Below are 25,601 nucleotides of genomic sequence, written 5' to 3' on the forward strand. Positions count from 1 at the left end.
TATCTAAGAAAACCTTGTAAGAACTCGAAGCAGACACTCCAGTTTCCAATCTAGATTTGTGCGTATTCGGCCGATGGTTTCTGAGTAAATTTTGTGATTTTTCCTGTTTAGGTGATCTGTTGTAGCGGCTTGCTTGAGAGAAAATTTGTACAAGCTGTTTCATCTGTCTGTATTCTGTATGTATGTACATAACTAGCCAGCTTATGCTCCGCGAGCGGCGGCTAGATCACTATCATTATTAGCTTTTGATATACGTACTCAAAAATCTCGAGATCTGTACTTATATCTTGTGCTTCGTTTAGTGTGGCTTCGTGTGAACATTCTGCGCTATTCGACGTCTGTTGTTGTTAAAACATGTTCTTTACTTATCGGAGGAATACATTTTTTAATTTCCGTTGGTGTTTCACAAATCTTTAGTGTAAAAAGTAAAATAACTGGTATAAAAAAAACGAACATTCTCTCCGTGACGCCATAATTTACAACATCTTTTAAGACATTTTCTCCCCTATGAGGAAGATATTTTTCGTGTGAATAAATAAAAGTTCCTAACGTCAAGTCATTACGAGATTCCCTGCATGCCCTGGACGATGAGAGAGCCCCGTTGAGTCGGGATCTTTGTTGTTTGACTAAGAACCCGCCACGTGGCGATTAGTTGGAAAATAAATAGTTACACAAATTTATTATTAGTAAATAATCATAATAAACAATTTTTTAAACATATTTATTATCAGCAGGTGGGATTATTAATTTCCTTTGATAACTAATGTTTTTACTGAACTTAATTCAGCTTATTTGTTTAACTATTACATGAAATTATTAAACTGTATTTTATTTTTTAATGATTACAATTTTTAATTACATTACCAAATTATAAAATTATTTAAGTGTCAATTTATATTATTCAACTCAAAATGAAATTTGAGTAGTCATAATTTCATTATACTAAATTATAATTATTTGAGGAATTACGCTAACAGAAATACCATTTCACTGCCTCAGACGATGGGTGTTCTAGTACTAATTACTACTAGGAAGATATATGCTAACTATTATCAACTTGTTTTTTTAAAGAGTTAACTACTCGAATCCTCCGGATAAAATGGATTCATGATGACGGGTTAAATCATTAAATCCAGTTAATACAAATTCCCGAGGTGGCCCCCGTTTGATACCAAAGATGCAAAGGGAAGGCTTCTATTCGTACTATGCCGTCGAAGTTGTAACGGTACAGCAACTTTCGAAGAGTGAAATCCTTGAACGTACCACATCAGTACCGCCTTTAGTGTACCCTTATCCATAACGTCGTCCACGACCCCTGTTCGGCAGAGTCACATCCCTATGAATCTATAACAGCGTGCACTATTGGTAGGGAGAGCAGGCCCCTGCGGTTGCGTGCCCGAGGCTGGGATTAGGTCGGACGTGACGTGATTGACAGATCTTGGCGGGAAGCTCTTGTACGGGCATGGTTTGTAGAATAATTCAGCTGTAAAAGACCACAATGTCCCTGCAATGGACCCGTGACATTTTTTGGTTATTTGCATCAGCCTTTATGCGATGCACCTAGTTTTATGATACTGCAGTTGAGGTGTTGACGGGAAAATGGGTTGGCTGAGGGGATCATAGAACTGAGTCACATGGCTGGCATAGGAGATACAGTTCCACTGTCTCGCCACACCAACCACAATGCATGTGAAGTTGGACTATTGAGTGACATTCGTCTCTTTGCAAAGAATCAGCCATGACTAACAGAGTCAACCTAACTGCCCCCAAAGGCATTTCGTGTTCCAGAAACCCCACGGTTCTTTGGTATTCTCCTTTATTTTGGAAGGACATGTCAATGTGATCGATGAAGATTACATGATCGGCATTCGGGTACGGATTACACTGATTTTTCATTTAAAGGTCACATGGTGTGGTATCTTTAGCGAATCTCTGACGGCTAACAGGCAGGGATAAGCTCCACTTCCTGAAATCATTCGTCGGGGACACATGTCATCGTAGCGGGAAGATGGAGATTTAAAGCATACCCCCGCGTCATCAAAAAGAGGTGGAGGCTCAAGTTGTTCTTCACGAAGGTTAGCATTCGAAACTTTGTATCATTACACGTTCCTGAAGAGTTGCATTTGTGGATGCGCATTAGATTCTGTTGAAGTTCTTCACGGTATTCCACTTCATCTCTACGGGGGACGTCACCCCCACGGTTGACGTCTAGGTCCTCCAGTGCAATCTGATGTCCTGTATCTCCACTCGCTTAAGCCACATCAGCGAACCACTATTCGCAGAACTGATGGAGAAAAAAAAAGTTTTTGTTCAACCTGATGCAAATTAAACACGGTTTACCTATGGCAAAAAAGTGTGAAAATTGTAGGGCCAGGGTTGTACAGGATTTTGAAAGCATTTAAAAAAAAGGGCATTTCCGGTAGGACCAACTTAGCTTTTGTTTCGGGTGCATTCATGGGCCGACAAATAAGTAATATAAATGGGCTTCATAGAAAACTATCATTGTAGACCTGATACAGCATCACGAATGCTGAACCAGTGTTGGCCCTTGTATGAGCATGGTAAGTAGACGATAACAACCTTTAACGGGCCGACCAAAATAGAAAACCAAAAAAGCAGAAAGTTTAAGTTGGATATAATTTTGGTTGGGCGCCAGGCGCATTTGTCGCTAATGAAATTCGAATTTTTTTTACCCTAAACCGCTCACTTACATGTTGTTTGCAGGCGTGCAACAAGCAACACAATAACAAGGTCGCCATCAAGGTTTGGTTTCTCCGAACCGCCCGTTAGTGTCCGTCCTTGGTCGCCCATGCAGTCCGAGTCGAGGCGTTCATGTGCAAGGCGAGAAACCCCAACCCATTTGAACAGGTTTGAGACTGTTCCGCTATCGGTATTTATCATTCCAATTGTAAATATGTTATTTTTTATATCAGCAGATTGACATCGTCAATCGTTATGTCCGTAGCTTACCTCAGCGAACCAATGTCAATCGAGGGTAGTCCCTTGCCGGTACTAGATCCTCCTGCGCCCGTGTTGCAAACGTAAAGATATAGATGTGACCAGTCTAGTAATTAGTTTGGTAAATTCTATGAACAGCTGCATTGAAACCTGTTTAGTTATCGATGTCCTGAAGTTGTTGTCGAAACAGGATTGCAGCCCAATTGCACTGAGTGTTGTCACCAGCGTGTCCGGCCTAAATAAAGAAATTCAAAGGCTCATAGAATGCATATGCCAACACAATCAGGTCGTGGCAGACTTTCGGAAGGCGTTGACTATGTTGGCGAAGATTCAGGACAGGGAGCAACAGTGTGACCGAAAAAATGGACTCAGATGCCCGTGTTGGAATGGGATCCCGTCAAAGCGGCGACTACGTCCAGAGGATTTGCAGCAAGACGATCTTATTTCTCAGGAGACGAACCCGTCGCAACACCATGATCCGACCTATGTGCCGACGGTGGGTGCAAACTTTAGCATGGATCACATGCCTTTCAGATCCAAGAGGTCTAAGAAATCCCCTCGCAATCGACGATCCGCCCGAGCCAAGACGCAGCCAAAAATACCCCCTAACTTGGTAAGGCCTAAGACCGTTATCAGTTAATTAAAATGGTAAAGCAACTATTTCTTTGACCATATTTTTCCTTTTTATACTTATGCAAGTAGTGCCCGTCTAATTCCTGCCAAGTTGATCTAACCGGCGAACGAGGAGGGCAGAGTCGACGTCCTCGTCATCCACGTAGCAAGTCGCCGCGGCACTCTAACTGCCTACAGAAGCACTACAATTACCTCGCCCTTGTTGGTAGCGATTGAGTTGTGGACGAGTCGGCTCTTTTATGCATCAATGCGGACAAGATCCCCAAGGTTAAGTTTCCTTTTTTTTTAATTATTTACCGTTCACCTCCTTCATGACTGACATGAGACTGGTTGTGGTATTTCACTATTTGATGTAGGCTTTCAACCTAGCCTACGTACCAATACGGAGCATGGACCTCGCAGGGGTTGAGCTTGCTATTGCAACGTACATCTTTAGCAAGGATCTTCCAAAGATGTATATCAAATGTTTTTAGCAATTCTTTCTAGGGTGCATTGCTTCATTTATTATGGCATAGAAAATGTTTGCGAAAAAGATTTGGAGACTCCAACGTTATTAGGCAACAATTAGCTCCACCCTCTGTCTGCTTTGTTACACATTTGTCTTTTGATTACGCAAAACTGGATCAGCGAGTATGTTGTGACCCTTGAAAGCATGTCATTTCAGTGAAATTCTGGCTGACGTTGGTCACTGTTAAGGGTGTAATCGGTTCGGTTTTGAACCAAAAACCAACCGAACCGACCTGATCGGTTCTACAATGAGACCAACCATTCGGTTGGCTGCTGTTTGAACAACCGAACCGAACCGAACCGAACCAATAGCGATTTGGTTCGGTCAGTTTTTTCGATTTTTTTATTCCTAATAATCAGAATTTAAATTACCATAAAATGAACTTTAAAACTGTCAATAAACTAGAATAACAAGAGTATATCACATCCCAATTCAATACAAATTCAACTTAATTAAACATAAAACAAATACAATTAAAAATGTCTAGTAAAACAACAAAAATAAACACACTTTAAACCGAAACAGTCACTTTAAAATAAATGAAAACTAAACAGCCACCATACTTAATATGAATCCACACCAGACTCATCGTCATCTTCCCCGGTTGGTGCAATTTCTTCCAAAATAAAACAAAAAAATCAATATGAATTATAAACATAAACATAATATAGATTATAAATTATAAACATAAACCATAAAAGGAACTACAAGATAACAAATTAACAGCACACATATATGCACAAAGAAATACAAATTAACGGCACACATAAATATGCAGCCATAATGAAGAAAATAATAATTATGACTTGTTGATCCTTGATGCAATTTTCTAACAAAAATAAAAGAAAGAAGATATAAAAAGAAAAAACTTCTTTGAAAAAATTATCAAGTGGAAAACAGTACAAAAAATCATTGTTCTGCTTCAAAATACAAAACCGGCAGGAGCACAAAGTTGACAAGCAAGGTAATCTGGTTTGACACAGTCTGCCGATCATGCCTCTAATCCAAAATAATTAACTCCAACAAAAGGTCATCTGGTTTCAGATGATTAAAACAGATTATAAAACATATTATATGCATTAAAGCATATTATATGCAGCCACAACAAATTATATGAGTTGATTAGATTAATGCAGTAAAGAACTAAGATAAATTCTGCAGCAAGATGTTAGGCTAGCTGAGATATAAGTGCAGAAAAGAAGTGATTGCGTAATATTTTATGACTAGAATTGATAGGATAGAATTATATCCATTGACTACACCATAGACCTTATATATATATAGATATAAGACTAACTACTTTTTGTTATTGAAACAGAACACTAACTAATGAAACTCTCCCCTATTTGCTTGTTGTACGTTCCATAATTTTTACTGATTCTTGATTTTCTTCTTTATGGGAAACATTGTTAACTTTTTATTGGATAAAACAGAGACCAGGGTTTGGTAAACAAGATAAAAAGCAAGAACAATAATTAAGCAACAACAATAAAATTCTGCAGAAAAAAATTTCAATGAAACTTATCTTTCTAATTAAGCACAAACTAGCAACAACAATAATTTTAATTAGTAACAGGCTAACAGCAACAACAATAATTTTAATCAGTAACAGCAACAACAATCAGGGACAAATTAAGCACAAACCAATAAGAGCCCTCAGAGACAAAATCAATTATAAAAATTTGAAAATCAGATCTAACCTCCGAAGAAGACATTGTTCAGGTGCTTTTTGCAGGAGAGGGCTCGGCGACTGGAGTGCTGCTCTGCTTAGGGTTTCTTGCCACGACTTAGGGTTTGTTCCGACGGCTTATGACTGGATGACGGCGTGGACTCCAGACTACACGAGGACGCGAACTGGACGATGCTGCTGGCTACACGATGATGCTAATCTTTGCTACGCCTGCAAGCCTGCGATGGAGATGAATGGACGATGCTCTCTGGCTCTCTGGCTCTCTCAGGCTCTCATTCTCCCAGACATGGCCGCGTGGAGGAGGAAGAATGGAAGATGGAAGTGAGCTATGGCCTGTGGGTATGTGGGTGTCTCGTGTCTGTGTGAGGAGTGAGCAGTGAGCACCACTGAGGGTGAGTGGGTGACTGCGCCGCGTGAGTGAAAGGAAGAGAGAGTGAGGCTATGAGGGTATTCAGAGTCTAGGCTTTTATACCTAGGTTAAATCAGTAAAAAGAATCACTTATGCAGCATCCTATTCAGTTCGGTTTGGTTCGGTTTGGTTTTTACTAAACCAACCGAAAATCGAATCGAACCGATCGATTTAGTTCAAAAAAACAAAAAAAAAACCGATTTTTTTCAGTTTTTCAATTGGTTGTTGTAATTTTTGGTTCGGTTTTGTGGTATTTTTTGGTCCGGTTCGGTAACTTACACCCCTAGTCACTGTGTTGCGGATAGAACAACATTATTAACGTTTGGCCTAAATGAAAGAGTCATAGATGACGTGAGTGTTTACATTTAACTTAATGCATTAGTTGTTGTCTTACAATTATCATTTGGCCGAATGTCCCATATCATCACTTGTAAGTTGCTTGCTTAATTTGCAGGTTATTACTATCGTGGCAACGATGTTGTCGAAGACCTCCAGTCAGCACCAGTGGTTTATGCTGACTATGATCATGGTGAGTCACGACACATGTAGCAGCGACCATATACATGGGTGTGGTTAAGTCTTTCTTAAGCGTGTGGTAAAGTCAATAAAGTTTAGGATAAGTTTCGTTAACTGAGTTGGGACCCATGTTGCTTGGACCTCAGCAAGATGCCCTCCAAGGAACACGTATGATGCAGGCTAACATGGACGCAGTTGTGAGCAAGCATATGAGGTGCAAGGTCAACAAGGTTACCGAGGTTTGTAAACGATTTCCATATCTGTTGGAAGACGTGATTTATTAGGTCGTAAGTTATACTCCCTAATAAACATTTGTTGCCCCCGTTGCGACCAATAGATCTTTCAACTGATGTGGACAGATGGACCTAGTACTTGATGGTCGTGGACGTACTCTGACAGAGGCTGATGTACTTCGATTCCTTCAAGTGTACAACGGAGACCGAGTCAAGAAAACTTGGTATGACGCAAGTGGTAAGTGTAGTCACTGGGTACCAGATCCTTCACTTTTAATACATGTTACTTAGGTTAATACCTCTTACCATGATATGCTTGTTAGTTCTGAACTACGTAGTATGTACCATATTATACACGGCTAAACTATGTTCTTGTGATTGTGATGGCTGAATTATTTCCTTCGTCTTTGCTAGTCTTGTTAGTGTTGCTATATTAATTCATAAAAGTGTGAAATGTTAAGAGAAATGCACATTGTCATATATTATAAATAGCATGGAACCTGTGGAGCCACCGTTTGTAGGTGGAACTGGTTTGATCCAAGTCGGACCCCTGGACCTGACTTAATTACCTATACTGGCTGCGTCTACTAAGTTATATGTAGGCCTGATTTTTTTTTCGGAATTTAATCGTAAATGATTTCCTCCGACTTGTTTCTTAATCAGGCGTTGCATCTGGAGTCGCTAACAATTGGACCCAAGTAGCTATCCAAGACCACTGCTGAAAGACCACGCTTCTCGTCGTACCCTTTCGAGGAGCCTGTGGTGCCTCAGCAACATCGGCTATCGTGAGTTCTCTTGTCATAATGTTCTTAATAATCGTTGTGTAGCATTATCTTTGTGCAACGTCTTTTGTGTATGGCATTGCTATTATATCAGTCTCTAAACAAATTATTCTTTTGTTTGTGTTAGGATGGACTGCGGTGTATGGGTCTTGCAATGGATGATTAGGGGAGCTCTATGGGCTATACACAGTGTGACGATGTGTGTTTCACGAACATGGATCATGAGTTAGTTAAATGTAATTTGATAACGATGAAAATACTTAAAATGTGATATGACAGTGTTGTTAATCGAGCAAACTCGGATGCGAATAGCCATTGACCTTGTATTGAGATCACATAATGCAAAGGCAATCGATGTCGTGGAAAAGGCCATGACTTTCTGGAGAAAGGAGCTTGCGTCTTCGCAATGTGGACGGAAGTGATAGGATTATACAGTGTGAAGAACATATACGTCTGATGTTGAGGGGACTCAGGAAATTATTTTTTTGTTTGCGTGCTCCTCTGACCGGAACATACGACCGGTGATGATGGACATTGACACCTAAGGAACTGTTTACATGTGCATCATTTTTTGTATCTTTTTGTATTTTGTTAGACCAGCAGTAGCGTCCACCCTTGTTCCGCGTGGGAGCCCAAGGCACTTGATACGCATAGTAAGAATGATAGGAGTTTTCAGCCCAGATGCGGTTAGCATTTCTCAGGTTTAAAACCAGTATCCTGGTTAGAAACTACACTCTCATTATAACTATTAGGAATGTGACACTGCATACTCACAAACGGTGCAAACAATATTTTTTTGACCGTCTTGCACAGTGTACAGGCAGTTAGTTGGCTGTAAACTTTAACATTGGTGTCATCGATATATATATATGTTTGCAGTATGAATTATGGTTACTTTAGCTGAGTTCATCGTTGAATGGTTTTGGGCCCAACTTCAATAATTTTGATCACCCTATAAAAGGAATAATAGGGTGTGGAACAAGTTTAGATGCATCAATAAACCACTAAGCAACTAACAACATAATTCACAAGCTGCGTTAATTCAAGCTGGCCCTCAACCATTCATCTAAATTAACAATCGACGTGTCTACATTTATGGAGACATACTTGGCACAAGTCAGCATGCCTTGGCCCGCAACCACATGTAGACTATGAGTTGTGCCTAACCTTTTGCACAACACAAACTACTGATCAACTTTAACAATCAACGTGCCTACAATTATAGAGAAAAGAGTTGGAACAATTCAGCATGACTTATGACAATCACAGATTACAGCTTTAATTAACTTCCGCTTATAAATTCATGTTAACAAATCCCAGGACCATAAAAGAACCATTAAACTATAGTTGAACACAAGATGGACTTCATGTTCGGGAAACATATTGATACTACAAGTTCCGAAACCATGCGTAAAATATAAGTAAAAATAATACGAAGCAACCATCTGAACGTACGGAGTACACCCAGATGTGTACTCCAGGGAACATCCTGTAATCTTGAACATAATTCTCTCAAAGCAACAACGTGAGATAATGAAAACTTGTCGAAACCTGCGCGGTTGTAGCCATCCCGAGTCCCTTTCTCCCGCAGAGTCTTGTTGCTCAACCTATAAAAAGTTCCCTCCGGACCTGTTCCCGGACCACTATTTGCCCATTGCATTCTAAAATAAGATTTAACAGTCATAATCTCAGCCTTAACCATCGTAGTCTTAACATGGATTCAGCTGACATCGGCAGCACAATGACTGAAAATATGAAACATGCATACCTCTAGAATCCACTGTTGGAATGTATCAGAACCCGGTGTATTAAACTGCGTAGGAGTGATTGCGGGAGCTCGTTCAGGTGAGGAAACTGTCGCAGCTGCTTGAGTAGGAACTAACCCGTGCTTGGTTGAGCAGCTGGGAGCGGCAAAGAACTGTTCTATGTGCTGCCCCCCGAGGAAGAAGTTCCCACTGCCAACCCCTGGGTTCAGCCGGGGTAGACTCGAGTTGGTTGCATTTGGTTCGGGGGGTCTCGGTATGTATGGATATGCACCGCCGGGATTACCAGGTTGAGAGACGCCATGTGCAGCCTGCAAGTAGATAAACAACTTATTCACATAAGAGGGCTATGGAAGAATAAACTATACGTTGCGAAGCAAAAGGCAATTCAATAAACATAAGCAACATGTTACGTGGGACCGAAACCAACAAAAAAAAAGTAAATTACATACAATGTGCCAAGTTTACAACACAGACTATATTCAACATGCGTGCATAAATGTATTCTAGCAGATAATATGAATCTAGTTATTCAGTAACCATTGGCTTGTCATATTCCCATCGAATTTTCCAAACCACTGTATCTCACCTTGCATAGGTAATTCACATGTAAAAAATAACCTAAAGCATGAAACATACCTCCGAGCAACTACGCCCCGAACGATTCCCACTGGGCTCGCTTGATGATGGATCCCCGACCGTGGCTGATGTCCCTTCTCGGATGCCAGCTTGGCTCATCTCCCGTTGGGACATGCACGTCTTCTTCGTGTGACCGGGAATCCCACAAGAAGTGCAGCAACGCCTCTTCCCCCCAGGCACCGCATTTGTCGAGGACCCCGTCTCCCTACCGTGTTTTGGGGCCCCCTTTGTCCGGGTGACAGGCGGATCCCTCACGACGTCTTGTTTCCTCACCCTTTCTTCTTGGTCAACCATATTGCCCCTTCGCACCTATAGCCTCCGTGCCAAAGAGGTAAGTGCATCCCTCGCTAAAAAGAAGTCAGCTGCATCATCAGAAGCTAGTTTCGCGACGACACTTATGGCACTGCATAGAGCGCCGTACCTCAATAAATGACTGTTGTGTCCCGATGAATTACATGTTGCGTTAGCTGTCCATTCCTTGGCATCTTTACACCAACGCCTCAGTATCAAACCAGGTGGGATTTCGTCCCAACCCTCATACTTCATCACGCAAAATATATGGCAGCAAGGAATGCCTTCACTGTTCCATATCATGCAATCACATTCAATCTTCGGTTCGCTTGGATCGTAAAGCACCTTACGAACCTTACGACGGTTCCCGACGCTTGAGAACTTGTAGACGGACGTCGTGCTAATGCTGTCTTTCCCAGAAACAATAAACTCCCAACCCCCTTTATCTGTTTCCTAACCTCCTTGAAAATTGCCCTGGTGTATAACTTCGCAGCAAACAGCTCGATCTTATCAAGGCCTGTAGTTAGTACAGGCGTGTAGTACGATGAATAAAATTGAGCCGTGACCTCGTTGTTGCGGTAATCTTTCACCACCCTATCCAGGATCTGAACCAATTCAAGAAGGCTATTTGTGGACTTCAGGAACCCTTTGACGAATGCATTTATGCCCTCACACCTGGAAGTTGTCCTGTAGCCGGTGCAAAAGGTGCCCCGTAGATATGCCTTTGCCCAACTTTGTCTTAATTCATAGGTGCTTTTGATAATCCTAAGCTTTCCACGGCCGTGCTCCAGTACTCCTCAAACTTGGCAACATCGAAGTTTGCATAAATAGCCTTTTTGAAGACCTTCCAAAATTCGGGCTCCTTCACCCTTAAGACACAGTTTTTTTCCAAGTGCCACCCGCATAGGCGATGCCTAGCTGAAGGAAGTACATCCGCAATTGCTGCTCGCATGGCTTTATCCCCGTCGGTGACCACAACGGAAGGCTTCTTGTTTTCCATGACATCAAGCATATTCAGCAACACCCATCTATATGCACGGACCTCCTCGTCCTCCAGCAACGAGAATCTGAAAATTGCTGTCTTCTTGTGATGATTTGATCCAGAGAACACCACTAGAGGCTTCTTGTACTTGTTTGACCTGTATGTTGCATCAAATGCAAGGACGTCACCGAACAGCTGGTAATCCGCCATCATCTGCCCATCCACCCAGAAAAGGCTGCCAAGTTGATCCCATGTTGTTTTCGTATATCTGGCGACAGTCATCATGTCCGCGTTGGCCTTGCCTTCCAAATAACTTATTGCTGTTTCCGCGTCTCCGTCGTTAATTTGTGCTATCCTTTGGCTGTGAATGTAATTATACAGGTCCCTCTTCGTAAACTGAAGCATCCCGTACCCCCTGACTGCCCAGCCATGTACGCCATAATCTTCGATGTCGCAATCCCAAACTTTTTTAGACTATCAACTTGAGCCTTATCACTCTCACTTAGATTCCGGTGACTGGGAAGAAGATGAGTAAACATGGTTGTAGCAAGAGGGTGGTTATGGTTGTCGTCTATCCTCCAGACTTTCCACACCTGATCTTGCAAACCATAGTAAATTTTCAGCTTCGCTGAACAAATCGTGCGACTCTCCGGCTTATCCTCCCTTACTCTTTCTGGACGATTGTAGTGTTTCTCATGCCTTGTACCTTGACAGTGACAAAAAAAGTCTCGTCTTACCAAAATACCGTTCATTCGAGTCACGTCACCCTTCCTTACACCAAACCCCCTAAGCCTGGCAAACTGTTTGTATGACGCATAAGCCTCTTCCTCGGTACTAAACACTTTGTCCAGGAAATCCTCCGTGGACCTAAAACTGGGAGCATCACCCACACATGTCTCCTGGCCTGGGCCGACCCCATTCCCGTGGGTTTCGTCACCCATTTCAGCCGTCTCTAAGTCATTCTCATAGGAGTCATCCTCGTCATCCCCACTCGAAGAAGTGATACGGAAATACTCCTCCTCACTAAGCCCGCCCGAATCGTCCTCCCCAACGGTGAACTGTAAGTTCGAATCCATCTTTGACAACAAATGAAGCCATTCACCTGGAAGATGGTTAGTTGGCAAGTAACTTATCATGACTTACTATGCGACTTAATTAAACACCCGCATCGGAATAAGTACTTAAAACAGGCTAAGCATACTTAAATAGCAAAACCAAACTTCATACAACAGTGAGTGTTCCTCACGCTATATTTACTACACATCGATCGAATGCAAGCAGCACTCCCAGACGGGAAACACGGTGTGACAATCTCTAATCGAATACAGAGTAACAACCAGCATATATTTAAATAATTATATACACAGCAAGTCTCCGCTTATAAATGATACTACTTATTTTAACGCACACTGAATAACCAGTAAACTCATCAATAATGCCACAACACCAACATACTTACATATAGTCGCGTCCAACCTCGGGACAGGGTGTGGACATGAATAAGCTTTATCAATTTCATCCAACCCTCAACACTCGCTTTCTGTCCAATTTGTTCAGCCTGAATGAATGGATTATTTGAGCAATGCAGCAAAGTTATCCACATGGTCAAAACAATAAAGAATAACAACAATAACTGTTTTTAATTGAGATCATAACAAGAACAAAAAAAAAGGGAATGGGAGCCATGCTCTATCGCAACATTAGTATAGGAAATATTTTCTTTGCCAAAAAAGAAAAGAAAATAGTCTTTCTTATGACAGGGACCACTGGTGTAGGCACCTACATTGAATACAACTAGATCAGCACCTCCTCTTACATAATATATTTTACTTACTATTAACTTATCAAAAATTAAAAAAAATAATAGCCTAACGCCATACAAACAAAACTAGCACAACGTAAGACATAACTCACGTTACTCAACCAATGGAACATGTAAACGTTATAGCTAGTCTTTTAAGCCAACTCTCACGCTATAAAGACACTGGGTGTGAGAAAGACACTGCATACTAATACACTGAAACTTTCCATCTTTTTAACTATGACTACTAAAGACTATTCAATTGTTACTTGCACGATCTACGACCGCCCAGTACACATCCACAAACATGTCAAACAATTTTGTATGAACCCTATTCTCTATCACAATTAACTTCTTCTTCTCCGTAATCTCATTTTTGTTCTTACAATGTTGGCAAATCCATAAAAGGGTACCTTAAAGACAACATTGAAGCACGGCAATGTGTAGATGACTCACTTCATGTGTTCTATGCAATGACTAGCTACGGTGAGGAAGGAACACCTGAATGTCAAACATAAAAACACAAACAGGAACGAGAAATTTCATGCGACAAGTAGCAATTGTAAATCAATCCCAAAACTCTATAACACCAACAACTCAGTATTCAGGTAGAACGAGACAAGTTGACATTCCAGTCGTAGAAATTCAAAAGGAGGAAAGCACCAAGGCAATAGCATAAACAACAAAACTTGATAAACCACGTACCTCATGCTTCTATCCGAAACCAAAGCCACGCACAATGCAACGGTCGTTCTCAATAGATTAATGGATTGAGTTCACTTCAATACACCTTATGCTTCAAACCTCTAAAGCAAGACACCGTTTTCAACAGAGTATAACCCAACAGATGAAAAACCAGCCTACTTCATACCTGCCCCGACCCGGGAAGTAGTGCAGCACCGGCTTTGGCCCCCGCCCGCAGCGGTGACGTCTCATGCACAACCGCAATCAGCGCCGGATAGGAGAGGAACCAGCAACCTACACCGAAGTTGGTTTCGAGCATTCGACCTCTGCCTCTGTAGCAGCACTGTCTCCCTGTACCTCGAACCTAGGGCATCATTTTTGGGCATAACATCCTCGTCACTGCTTCGCTTTCCTTTGATGCATCAGGGTACGCCTCTGTGTTTTTTTTCCTACCTTCCATTTTCAATACAAATAAAAACAAAATCCATCTTCTATTGGATACCCAAATATTTTTCTTGGCATAGCTGATGAGCGGATAATTTATACGCTTTTTGACATTGTTTTTAGTATGTTTTTAGTAGGATCTAGTTACTTTTAGGGATGTTTTTAATAGATTTTGTGTTAAATTCACATTTCTGGACTTTACTATGAGTTTGTGTGTTTTTCTGTGATTTCAGGTATTTTCTGGCTGAAATTGAGGGACTTGAGCAGAAATCAGATTCAGAGGTTGAAAAAGGACTGCTGATGCTGTTGGATTCTGACCTTCCTGCACTCAAAGTGGATTTTCTGGAGCTACAAAACTTGAAATGGCGCGCTTCCAATTGCGTTGGAAAGTAGACATCCAGGGCTTTCCAGCAATATATAATAGTCCATACTTTGGCCAAGAATAGACGACGTAAACTGGCGTTCAACGCCAGCTTTCTACCCAAATCTGGCGTCCAGCGCCAGAAAAGAATCCAAAACCAGAGTTGAACGCCCAAACTGGCACAAAAACTGGCGTTCAACTCCACAAATGGCCTCTGCACGTGCAACACTTAAGCTCAGCCCAAACACACACCAAGTGGGCCCCGGAAGTGGATTTATCTTTTTTTTCAAAAATATCTTCTTATCTTATCTTTTTCAAAATTTGATTTCAAAATATCTTCTCTAACTTCCCAACTTCTTATCTTTTCAAATTTGTTTCAACTAACTAACTAACTTATTGTTTTTTTCTTAACTGTTTCAAAACTACCTAACTAACTCTCTCTCTCTAATTTTCGAAAATATCTTCCCTCTTTTTCAAAAATTTCTTTTTTATTAACTAATTATTTTTATTTTTTATTTTAAAAATTTTTCAAAAAAAATACTAACCTTTTTCAAAAACTATTTTCAAAAATCACTTACTCTTTTTCAAAAATTGTTTTCGAAAATTCACTTCCCCCTCTCATCTTCTTCTATTTGTTTATTGATATACTAACATCTTTCCTTCAACTTTCCAAAAATCCGAACCCCCTCTCTCTCTGAGTTCAGATTTTCTTTCCTTCTTTTCTTCTACTAACACAAGGATCCCTATACTGTGGTATAAAGGATCCATATTATTATTACTATTTTTTCTGTGCCATCTTCTTTGTCATATGAGCAGGAGCAAGGACAAGAACATTCGTGTTAAAGCAGATCCAGAACCTGAAAGGACTCTGAAGTAGTTGTATCGAAGTTGTGACAATTATGAATTAAGATCAGAGCACCAAGCTTTGGAGCCATTACCAGGATTTGTTCAAGCCTGGAGATCACAATTTCGTGCACCAATAGCCCACCTTAACAAGTCCACTAACAGACAGTGCAACCAAAAAGCTTCAACTGGTGGCTCAGCCAACCCTACCATCAACCGGTAGACAAGCTCTGCAAAGCAGAGCAACGTGTCGATCTCATGGTCATTTGGGCAGAAAATCTGTAAATCTGTATCAATTTGAATCTGTACCATATAATGACCCTAGAAGTAATGGCGCATGGAGCTGAATTAGGTTATAGAAACTTGGTTGGACTTAATTGATTAAATGACTTAGATATAAAATTTCATTATTAAATAATTAAAAATAATAGTAAAAAATAATATATTTTAACAGGATTGTTACACATCCAAGTATTTTTTCATCTAAGTTTATCCAAGTAGGTCCAACACCAACAAAAATTACTCTCATTAAAAGAGCATCATTACACGCACTTTTTCTTCTTCTCCTCTCCCGCGCTTCTTCTTCTTCTCCCCTGCACTTCTTCTTCTTCTTTCAAATACACGCATACGTCATCTTCTTCTTCTTTCAAATTCACGCATACCTCTTCTTCCTCCTCCTCCTCCTCCTCCTCCTCCTCCTCCTTCGCGCACGCAGATTGTTCTTCTGCTTCTCCTCCTCCTCTTCTTCTTCTTCTCCTCTTTCGTTATCATCATCACCAACAATACCAACATTTTGCTAATGGATTATTTTTCAATCGAATTGAATGGAATGCAAATGCTAAATTGAATTGAATTAAATTGAATGGACGCAGGTGTTCTGAATTAAATTGAATTGATAATATCTAAATTGTACATACAAGTGTTTTAAATTTAATTTTATATAATGGATAATGTTCCGTTCATTTAGTACTATACAATTGTTTCACCTTAGATGTTCGGTTCATTATGCAAAAAGTTGTTTTGAATTTGATTTTATATAATAGATAATGTTCCGTTCATTTAGTACTATACAATTGTTTCACCTTAATAACATGTTTGGTTCATTATGAATTGAATTGAATTGAATTGAATAGATGCAGGTGTTCTAAATTGAATTGATAATCTCTAAATTGTAGACACAGGTGTTTTGAATTTGATTTTATATAATGGATAATGTTCCGTTCATTTAGTACTAATAAGGTGTTCGGTTTATTATGCAGAAAGTTATTTTGAATTTGATTTTATATAATGGATAATATTCCGTTCATTTAGTACTATATAATTGTGTCACCTTAATAACATGTTCGGTTCATTATGAATTGAATTGAATGGACGTGGTTGTTTTAAATTGAATTGGATTGAATTGATAATCTCTAGGAGGAGGAGAAGAAAGAGGAGAAGAAGAAGAAGAAAAGAAGAAAAATTTGTGTGTGCAAATTTAGAAGAAGAAGAAGAAAAAGAAGAAGAAGGAGAAGGAGAAATAAATGAAGAAGAATAAAGATTGCGTAATTTGAAAAATTAGGGAGTTGCTATGGTGCTGAAGGCAAATTCTTCAGCAAGTGCTGATGCTGCGTGTCCCAAGGTGGTGGAAACACGCGTCTACCTAAAGAAATACAGAAGTAATATGAAGTGACGCAGATGTGATGGGACGAGTAGGTGCTATATCAGTAAGGTACGCACGCTAAGTACACAACCTTTACTTCTTATAACTTATTTAACCATTTAGCACTCTAATAATATAATTAAAGATATTGAGAAATTAACTCTACAAATAAATACATCTTATTCTCCAAATAAAATAAAAAAATATATCACATCTAAAATAGGTTCTTTATAATTACCCGGTATTGATACTCTAAACATTTCAAAACCTATAAAATTTAACATACAAGTTAACTTAAATTAATTCTACCATTGGACTCGGATAATAAAAGTAATGGGACATGCATCATGTATACCTATTATCAAATATATTGTGTCCACCACATTTATACTACCACATCTACATGTCAACTACTAATCACTTTGGTTAGCCCAGCTTTACCAAACAAAAAAGGTTTTACAGTCCCGTCCATTTCATATAAAATATTATTAATTACAATAATTATATTATCCTTAACTGCATTAATTATCATCTCTAAACCATTTGCTAAGTACCGACAATTTACAGTTTTACACAGATACTGTCAACTGAGGGGGCCACGATAATTTTCGTTGGCATCATCTTTGGACACGCGTTTGAGCGACATGCATCGTCAGCGGGTGGGGATAGATCTTCACTCAGCACAGGAGAATTTTCCGAAAAATTATTACAACAACTTGGATAGACTTAGATAAGAATTTTGTTTGGATGTAGAATTTTACTTATATTTTAATGATACTATAGCATTTCTATACCTAAATTGTAACATACATATAAGTTTATTATGATTTTGATAGATCTTTTATCATGTATGGTTGTTAACTCTATCAACCGAACAAGTAAAACTAGTAAAATTTTCAGGGAAAAAGAGGAGAATTTAGTTTAGAATCAGCTGCTTATCGGTAAATCAATAACTACTGGTCAATTATAATTATTCTTTATGGAAAAATATGTTAATACGTTTTAATTTTGAAAGAGAAGAAGTCGATGGAATAGAGCAATGAATAACTTCCACGGGCCCTACATCTTCCTTTTTCAGTTTTTTGCTTTTTCGAACACATCTTCATAGCTCCCTTGCAGCTTCAAATCGTACGGTCGAACAGTCGAAGTGTTCCCTGCAGCCCCGCATCACCGTCCATCTTTTTTATCACATCATACGAACAAGCGCCCTTGCACGACGCATCATACTGGTGAGTAACACGGTACCTGAAACCCGCGCAGAAACCGAAAAAACCCGAATACACAAAATCTTCAGCACAGAAAGAAGCGAGAGCTCATTTCTATTCATTCATCGTCATCATCAACATCAACATCAACAGCAATGTTTTCTAGATTCTTTCAGAAACCTCCACCACAGCAATCTCCTCATGCGCAGGTAGTGCGTGCCTCCGTTTCCGCCATGGATCAATGCTTTTTTTCTATTTTTTTCCCTGGCGAATTCTTCGATTACTTGTTTTCATCGATTGTGCATTTTGAATGTGCGAAGTTTCTTTGTTGAGCTATGCATTGATATGATTATGCGAGTTTTTTTTGAAATCGATGCCGTGTTTCTGTTCTTTCTGCAGCAGGAAGCGGGAAAAGGAATTTCTAAATCAGCGGATTTCGATCCGCGAGTTGTTCTTCACTTCGGAGTTCCATCTACGGCGTCTATCCTTGCATTTGATCGCGTCCAGCGTCTATTGGCTGTGGGAACACTGTGAGTTATTTACCAAAGTAGTAACATAATAGTATTGACCAATTCGTGAATCAGATAACATTAATTTTAAGGAAGATCATGTATAGTATGCATGCTTTTGTAACTAGCTATATTAATTTTCATTGGTTAGGCAGGTTTGTTATGTACTACCTGAGGATACGTTGAATACTTTTTCCTTCAATTTTGTTTAAAAGGAATACATACGCAATATCGTTATTCTTTCTGTTTGATGATTGAGGAGTAGCATATGTATTGGAATAGCAATATTACACTAGCATTTTATCATGTTGTGGACTTAACAAGTTTCCCATGGAGAGATTTAGTGGCTTTATTAGTTCACTGAGGAATTTTCTTCACCCTTGCAGTGATGGCAGGATAAAGGTGTTTGGAGGAGACAATATTGAAGGAATTCTTTACTCGTCTAAGCATACAGCCTTCAAGAATTTAGAGGTTCATAATTTTCGGTCAATTTTCAATTTTAGAGACTATTCTATTCTATTTATTTATTTTATCAAAAACATTCAATCTCTTGTATATTATATTATGACCGGGATAATGTGTCTTGTTTCTAATTTTGAGTGTCCGTGTCCATGTCCGTATCCGTGTCTAGAGTCATGTGATCATGAGTATCACATGATGTGTGTACAGAACTGTGCTCTATGTATGTTTGGAGGTGCCCATGATTGAACTATAGAAGCTACAAAGTGAAATATTTATTGAGGCTTTCATGAATATTATGGTATCTAATATTTCTTGATCTCTCTCAGTTCTTGGATAATCAAGGTTTTCTTGCTAGTGTCTCAAGTCGTAATGAGATTCAGGTACCTTCTAAGGCTACTAAAGTTCTTAAAAACTGTCTATGATCAGGCATTTTCCATGTCTGCTTTTGACTGCTTTTTGATTTTTCATCTGAGCTTTCTTTATACTTTATTTCTTGTCGATTTCTTGTTTCCCTCTTATTCTTCCCCCTTACCGCTGTTTTATTTACTAATTTTCCCATTACGTTTCTGATCATGGCAGATTTGGGATTTGGAAAGCAGGCAAATTGCTTCTGCTTTGCAGTGGGAGTCCACTATAACTGCTTTCTCTGTTATTTATGGCACCAGTTACATGTAAATACTTGTTCATGTGATTTGGAATCAGCATTTGCATATAACACTTTCTGATAAATAATGCACATGGGTTTATTAGTTATTCCCCACTTCTTATGATATTTAGGTATATTGGGAGTGAGCATGGGATGGTATACGTGTTGAAGTTTGACGCTGAAAGCAGAAAAATTGATATATTGCCTTATTATGTTCCTACAAATGTTATATCTGGTAAGTTTTCTACAATGAAGTCAGTATAGGGAAGGTGGCTCATGAAAAGAAAAAAGAAAAAGAGAGAAGAAAAAGAAAAAGAAGCTACTAGAATATTTGTACTTCATTTTGGAGGGGAATAGAATGACTTGTGAAGGGTGTTAGGTAGTAATGCTTACATTATATTAGAGCACAAAACTTAAAAAAAAAAAAATGTTCCATGAGTTATTGTTCATTTCTCTAACATCTAACATATTTCAAATGATACTCACCTTTGCAGATGCAGTTGGAATATCACTTGATCAAATTTCAGTGATCAGGGTTCTTCATCCGCCTTATTCCAATGGAAACAGGTAACACTAGAAATTATTTTAAGAGTTTCTCTAATTGATTTCCTTGTATCTTAATGGAATTTGCATGACACGAATATTAGGTAATCTTGCTTTCGAAGGCTGTGCTAGTGATCATTCTATTGTGTTCTCATTTTTTCAGGTTTATTCTGACTTTGAGTCGTGGTGATTTTAGAGTTTAAATAATTTGCGAATAGGCTTTAACCACGGAAGTGACGAAACAAAATTGAATTATCACGAAATTTCTTCTACAAAATTTGAATGCAGTATATTTAATTCATGTTTTCAGGGGACAACTAAGTTTTCTTGACCGTTTTGTTGTTTGGAAATGAATTATAAATGAGGATTCTTTAGTTTAAAGTGAGTCAAACTGCTTGGTATATCTTTTTGGTGTTTACAACATGGACACTAAATTCAGTGTACATATAGTTCAAGATAAAGGTAGAGACCCAGTGAACATAGAAAGCAAGAAGAATATAAAGCTTTTACTCTCTTAATAATGTTTGCACTCATTCAAAGGAAAGGAGAAAAGCCAAATAAAATAGTGGCAGTCTGCCAATCTGCCTGTTTAACTTGAGGGTTTTGTGGGTTAGGATGAAATGCTAGCTTAATTTACCCTGTCCTTCCAGTCTGCAGAGTAAATTGGTTAGGGATGGTTAAGCAAAATTTTTATATAAAAAATATAAGTTGAATCAATCAACATAAAGGTCAAATTGCTATGGATCTTATTCAGACTTACGACCTTAAAATTTTTTCCTTGATGCATTTAGATAACTTGAATGCCTAAAATCTAAGATGATATACTTATTGTGTAAATTGAACCATCCAGTTATCCAGTATCCATTTTGGCTCTATTAAGGGTTAATTATGCTAATTATTTACAGTTACAAATTACAATACAGAAAAAACCAATATGAAAAGTTGTGTATGTAGAATATGTGTTTGTAACAATAGAACTTAACTTTTTGCGTAAGGTATGTTTGTTTATTGATTCAATAAAACCATCATCTTGCAGACTATTGATGGCATATGAGAATGGCTTGATAGTACTGTGGGATTCTTCTGAAGATAAAATTGTTCAAATCAGAGGACAAAAGGACACTGAGCTGAAGATAGAAAGGGTGACTAGTTATTCAAATGACCCTAAGGATGATTCCTCTGACAATAAATTAGATAATGAAGAAGAGGATAAAGAGATAAGCTGTGTTTCATGGGCATCTAATGATGGATCTGTTGTTGTTGTTGGTTATGTAGATGGTGATATAATGTTTTGGGATTTGTCAAATGCTTACTCTTCTTCAAATCATCAATCCCAAAAGTTGTCTAATAATGTTGTCAAGCTTCAATTATCATCGGCAGTTAGAAGACTTCCTATTATTTTTCTACATTGGTGTGCCAATAAATCTTTTGGTAATAATGGAAGCCAACTTTTTGTGTATGGTGGTGATGAAATTGGGTCTGAAGAAGTTCTGACAGTAAGATTCATACTCATAGTAGTTATTTTTGGCAATGATGTTTTAATAGTTACTATTAGAGGTAAAAGGAAAAGAAAAAGAAAATCCTAGCTTTGGGTGTGTTTGTGGTTTCTGTATATAGAACATGATAAAACAGAGCCATGATTACCACAATTTCCTGTCATAACAAACTATCTGATTAGTGTTTTAGACAGTTTAGTCTTAACAAAAAATCAGTTGGAGGAAAAAACCCTGTCTTATGTGGGCTAAGTGTGGAGATGCTATTGCAAACATTTTTCATGAGTTAGCCCCTTCTTGAAGAAAGGTTCCTATTCAGGAGTTTCATGATACAAAAACATAAGTAGGGATGCGGGCAAAAAAAACTCAAGAGATCACATATTCATTAGTTACTTTCTGTAGAGAGAGCTAATTCAAGCGTTGCACTCAAGGAATTGTTGTCCAATAATAGAACAAATGAACCACACTAGGAAAGAAATAAAGACAACAAAAGTAACTAGATGAGTACTACAACTTTATTATTTTGGTTTGTGCCTTTTCAATCTATTGGTGGATTGCTTTTGTTATACACAATAAATATACTTCCTGTCATCCTAATGTGGTAGAGTTGCAAGGAAGAAAACAGGCTGCAGTTAAGAACTCGGGGAACAGACATTGTTCAGCCTCTGCATTGCTAGTTAATTGTTTTCTACTGAAAATTAACTACTTTGTTGGAACTGCTTATTGCCACAATCAGTTTTGTACTTTTGCCATATCAGAATAAAAAATTAACTATTGTCATGTTTAGCACTGTCAGTGGCTTGTTAAGCTTTCATATATTCAACTTATATAGATGATAAATCAATATGACACGCCCTTTTCTCTTACTTACAGGTTTTGGGCCTTGATTGGTCATCTGGTTTAAAAAGTATTAAGTGCACTGGTCGCATTAATATTGCACTTAATGGTTCCTTTGCTGATATGGTTTTGTTATCTAGTGATTACCATGCAGCGGGAACTGGTAATATGATATTTGTGTTGACCAATTCTGGACAGCTGGATCTTTATGACAACAATTGTTTGTCGTCTTTAATGTCTAAGCAAGAAAAGAAGACTACTTCTCATACACTGCAATATCCCATGGTCATACCCACTCTTGAACCCTACATGACAACTGCAACGCTTGCTGTGATAGATCACGATGTGAAGACATTTAGGGACTTGTCTCAGGTAAATGCATATTCAGTGGGTCCAAAGATTTGTTCTTTCTTTATCAATAGTTGCCATGCCTATGTAAACTGTTACATAGATGTCATGTTTTCCTTACAAATGTTGATAACTTATTTTGAAGATAAAGCAGCTCTATTGTCAGTATTAATTGTAAGGGATATCTGTGTAGGTTCTTGTAGCTGCAAAGCAGCATTTAGTACAAAATCAGACAAGTATGGGCATAAAGTGGCCTTTGACCGGTGGTGTTCCAGGTCAGCTTTTCAAAGAAGACGATCATATCATTCAAATATATATAGCAGGATACCGAGATGGATCTGTTCGGATATGGGATGCCACATATCCGGCTTTGTCACTAGTTTACAACATAAAATGTGAGGTTAGCCATTAGCATACTACAAAATTAACTAGCATATATTTCTATTGATACAGGATGCACTAATATTAATAGGTTGTTGAGACTTAACAGAAAATTATTCCTGCAACTGATAGGTAAATGATGTTAACAGTGACAGTGCAAGTGCATCAGTGTCAGCATTGGATTTTTGCCCTGATACTTTACACCTGGCTGTTGGTGATGAAAGTGGTATTGTAAGTTTTACAAGTGTTGAAATTGTTTGTCATTCTCTCTCTCCATAAAATAAAGTCTTCTATCTCTGATAATTTTATCTTGTCGGAGTGTAGGTCCGTCTATATGGTCTAATACAGAGTTCAAGTGAAACAACCTTTCATTTTGTGACTGAAAAGGGAACTGAAGGTTGGGTTTGCTCTCTATTTGACTTAAAAATAAATCCATATTTGTTTCAAGTGTCTCATTAGGCTTGAATCATGAATAATGCACAAGCACACCCTACCTTGTGTTGGAGCTTAAACTTTTTATATAGAAGAAAAGGTGTAAACAAGGATCGCACTAAATTCCAGACTACTTGTCATAAAGGCACCAATAACATTTTGTAAACCATCTCTCCCAAAAGCTCAGTCTATTGGGTAAAGGCAAATAAATGGCTTTACATCATAACACAACATTATGCAATAGTTAGTTGGGTTTCAAGTGTGGACAATGCACAAGCCATACCATCATATACTGAAATTCAATTTGCTTTGTTTAGAATAATGAGAACAAGAAGTACTGAACTTTTAACCACTAGTTCATAGAGGTTTCGATACCATATGATAAATCTTTTCTCCCTAATGTGTAAGCTATTGGGTATGACTTTACATCTTAACATTTGGAAACAAAGGAGAGTACGTTAAAGTTGTACCCTTTCCTGCTGCAGTGTGGTGCATTTGGTTTACGCGATATGAAAATGGAAGATTCTTTTTGTGTCTATGTTTACACTACAAATTGAATTGATGTTTCTAATATCTAGTTTAACCTGTTTTTATTTATTGAGACAGTAGTTCACAATAAGCATCAAGGAGATGTACCTCATTGCACAGTACTGTTTTCCCTTCAAACTTCTGTTGTATGCACCCTACAGTTCGCAAACCATGGAGGGAAGCTTGCTGTTGGATATGAAAATGGCCAGGTGAGATCATCCAGTTCCTTTCTTTGTTGAAAGAAATGGTGTATTTATTGTCAGTTTAGTTGTCAGGTAGCTTTTTGGATTTGGAGGGCATTGAGTTTCCAACTTAGACGTTCTAGTCCACTTTGCAGGTTGCTATGCTTGATATCAATACATCATCGGTTTTGTTTCTTATGAAAACTGAACCTGACTCACCTTCAGCAGTTATTTCTCTGACTGCAAAATTTTCAGACTCTTGTAGCTTAAACATTCCACAGCAATCTGTATCTGATAATTCTGATAGTTCTGAAAAGGGGCTACTCTTCATTATAACAAGGGATGCAAACCTTCTTGTAGTAGATACTTCAAATGGAAATATGGTCTGCAGTAGGAGCATGAGTGTAAATGCAAAATTGAATGCAGTTTCAATGTATGTTACAGGCAAGTAATTTCGGTTTGAAACATGTACATATATAAAATTGCCAAATAATTACATTTCTTACCTGGTGATGTGTTATTTCAGATGGTTTTTCTGAACTATCAACTGAAACAGAGTCATTAAAATCACCTCAGAAGAGTGATTCTGGAATTCAGGACAATGTTCAGTCCGAAGATGCAAAAGTTGTAGATGAAACAGCTACTACCGTAGAAACTTCATACTTCGGGGAGATAGTATCCAACTCTCTCATTTTAATTTGTTATGAGACTGAATTGAGCTTACACACTTTAAAATCTGTGATAGAGGTGCAATTCGTCTGTCTATTCTTTTTCAAATTTTAATTTATTTTTCCAAGTGGAAGAAATATGTGAACGACGATAGGACGACTTTTACTAAAATAGTTCGACACCTTTC

The 25,601-nt window shown here is 38.5% G+C and overlaps 4 protein-coding genes across 5 annotated transcripts in view; 2 read left to right on the plus strand and 2 right to left on the minus strand.

Annotated features, from left to right (window-relative positions):
- LOC110264848 lies at window positions 1,115-5,082 on the plus strand. 2 transcript variants are annotated; one of them, XR_002351108.1, is made up of 5 exons: window positions 1,115-2,075; window positions 2,725-2,868; window positions 2,966-3,571; window positions 3,661-3,858; window positions 3,948-5,082. XR_002351108.1 is itself a non-coding variant. In XM_021107268.1 (4 exons), exons 3-4 carry the CDS (start codon window positions 3,089-3,091, stop codon window positions 3,805-3,807), a joined length of 630 nt encoding a protein of 209 aa, XP_020962927.1. In that variant the 5' UTR covers window positions 1,115-2,075; window positions 2,725-2,868; window positions 2,966-3,088; the 3' UTR covers window positions 3,808-5,082. The 2 variants fall into 2 exon arrangements, 1 of the variants encoding a protein (XP_020962927.1); XM_021107268.1 differs by having other exon boundaries at window positions 3,661-5,082.
- LOC107606661 (protein FAR1-RELATED SEQUENCE 5-like) lies at window positions 10,441-11,614 on the minus strand. Its single transcript, XM_016308701.1, has 3 exons — window positions 11,226-11,614; window positions 10,777-11,109; window positions 10,441-10,711 (listed from the first exon to the last, which is right to left on the minus strand). The coding sequence occupies exons 1-3, from the start codon at window positions 11,612-11,614 to the stop codon at window positions 10,441-10,443; spliced, it is 993 nt and encodes a 330-aa protein (XP_016164187.1).
- Window positions 11,755-12,480, minus strand: LOC107606660 (putative protein FAR1-RELATED SEQUENCE 10). The gene has a single exon (XM_016308700.1). The coding sequence runs from the start codon at window positions 12,478-12,480 to the stop codon at window positions 11,755-11,757; it is 726 nt and encodes a 241-aa protein (XP_016164186.1).
- The window catches only part of LOC107609763, an 11,921-nt gene continuing 4,439 nt past the window's right edge, over window positions 18,120-25,601 (plus strand). Inside the window, exons 1-15 of the mRNA XM_016311786.2 lie at window positions 18,120-18,593; window positions 18,784-18,914; window positions 19,280-19,364; window positions 19,682-19,735; window positions 19,935-20,026; window positions 20,133-20,236; window positions 20,496-20,568; window positions 21,581-22,040; window positions 22,911-23,246; window positions 23,416-23,622; window positions 23,736-23,834; window positions 23,928-24,000; window positions 24,645-24,772; window positions 24,901-25,189; window positions 25,272-25,492. Coding sequence (XP_016167272.1) covers window positions 18,540-18,593; window positions 18,784-18,914; window positions 19,280-19,364; window positions 19,682-19,735; window positions 19,935-20,026; window positions 20,133-20,236; window positions 20,496-20,568; window positions 21,581-22,040; window positions 22,911-23,246; window positions 23,416-23,622; window positions 23,736-23,834; window positions 23,928-24,000; window positions 24,645-24,772; window positions 24,901-25,189; window positions 25,272-25,492 — 2,406 coding nt within the window. The 5' untranslated portion in view covers window positions 18,120-18,539. The remainder of the gene's footprint in view (window positions 18,594-18,783; window positions 18,915-19,279; window positions 19,365-19,681; window positions 19,736-19,934; window positions 20,027-20,132; window positions 20,237-20,495; window positions 20,569-21,580; window positions 22,041-22,910; window positions 23,247-23,415; window positions 23,623-23,735; window positions 23,835-23,927; window positions 24,001-24,644; window positions 24,773-24,900; window positions 25,190-25,271; window positions 25,493-25,601) is intronic.

Source organism: Arachis ipaensis, chromosome B07 (assembly GCF_000816755.2).
Source record: "Arachis ipaensis cultivar K30076 chromosome B07, Araip1.1, whole genome shotgun sequence".
In the NCBI taxonomy this organism is placed as follows: domain Eukaryota; kingdom Viridiplantae; phylum Streptophyta; class Magnoliopsida; order Fabales; family Fabaceae; genus Arachis; species Arachis ipaensis.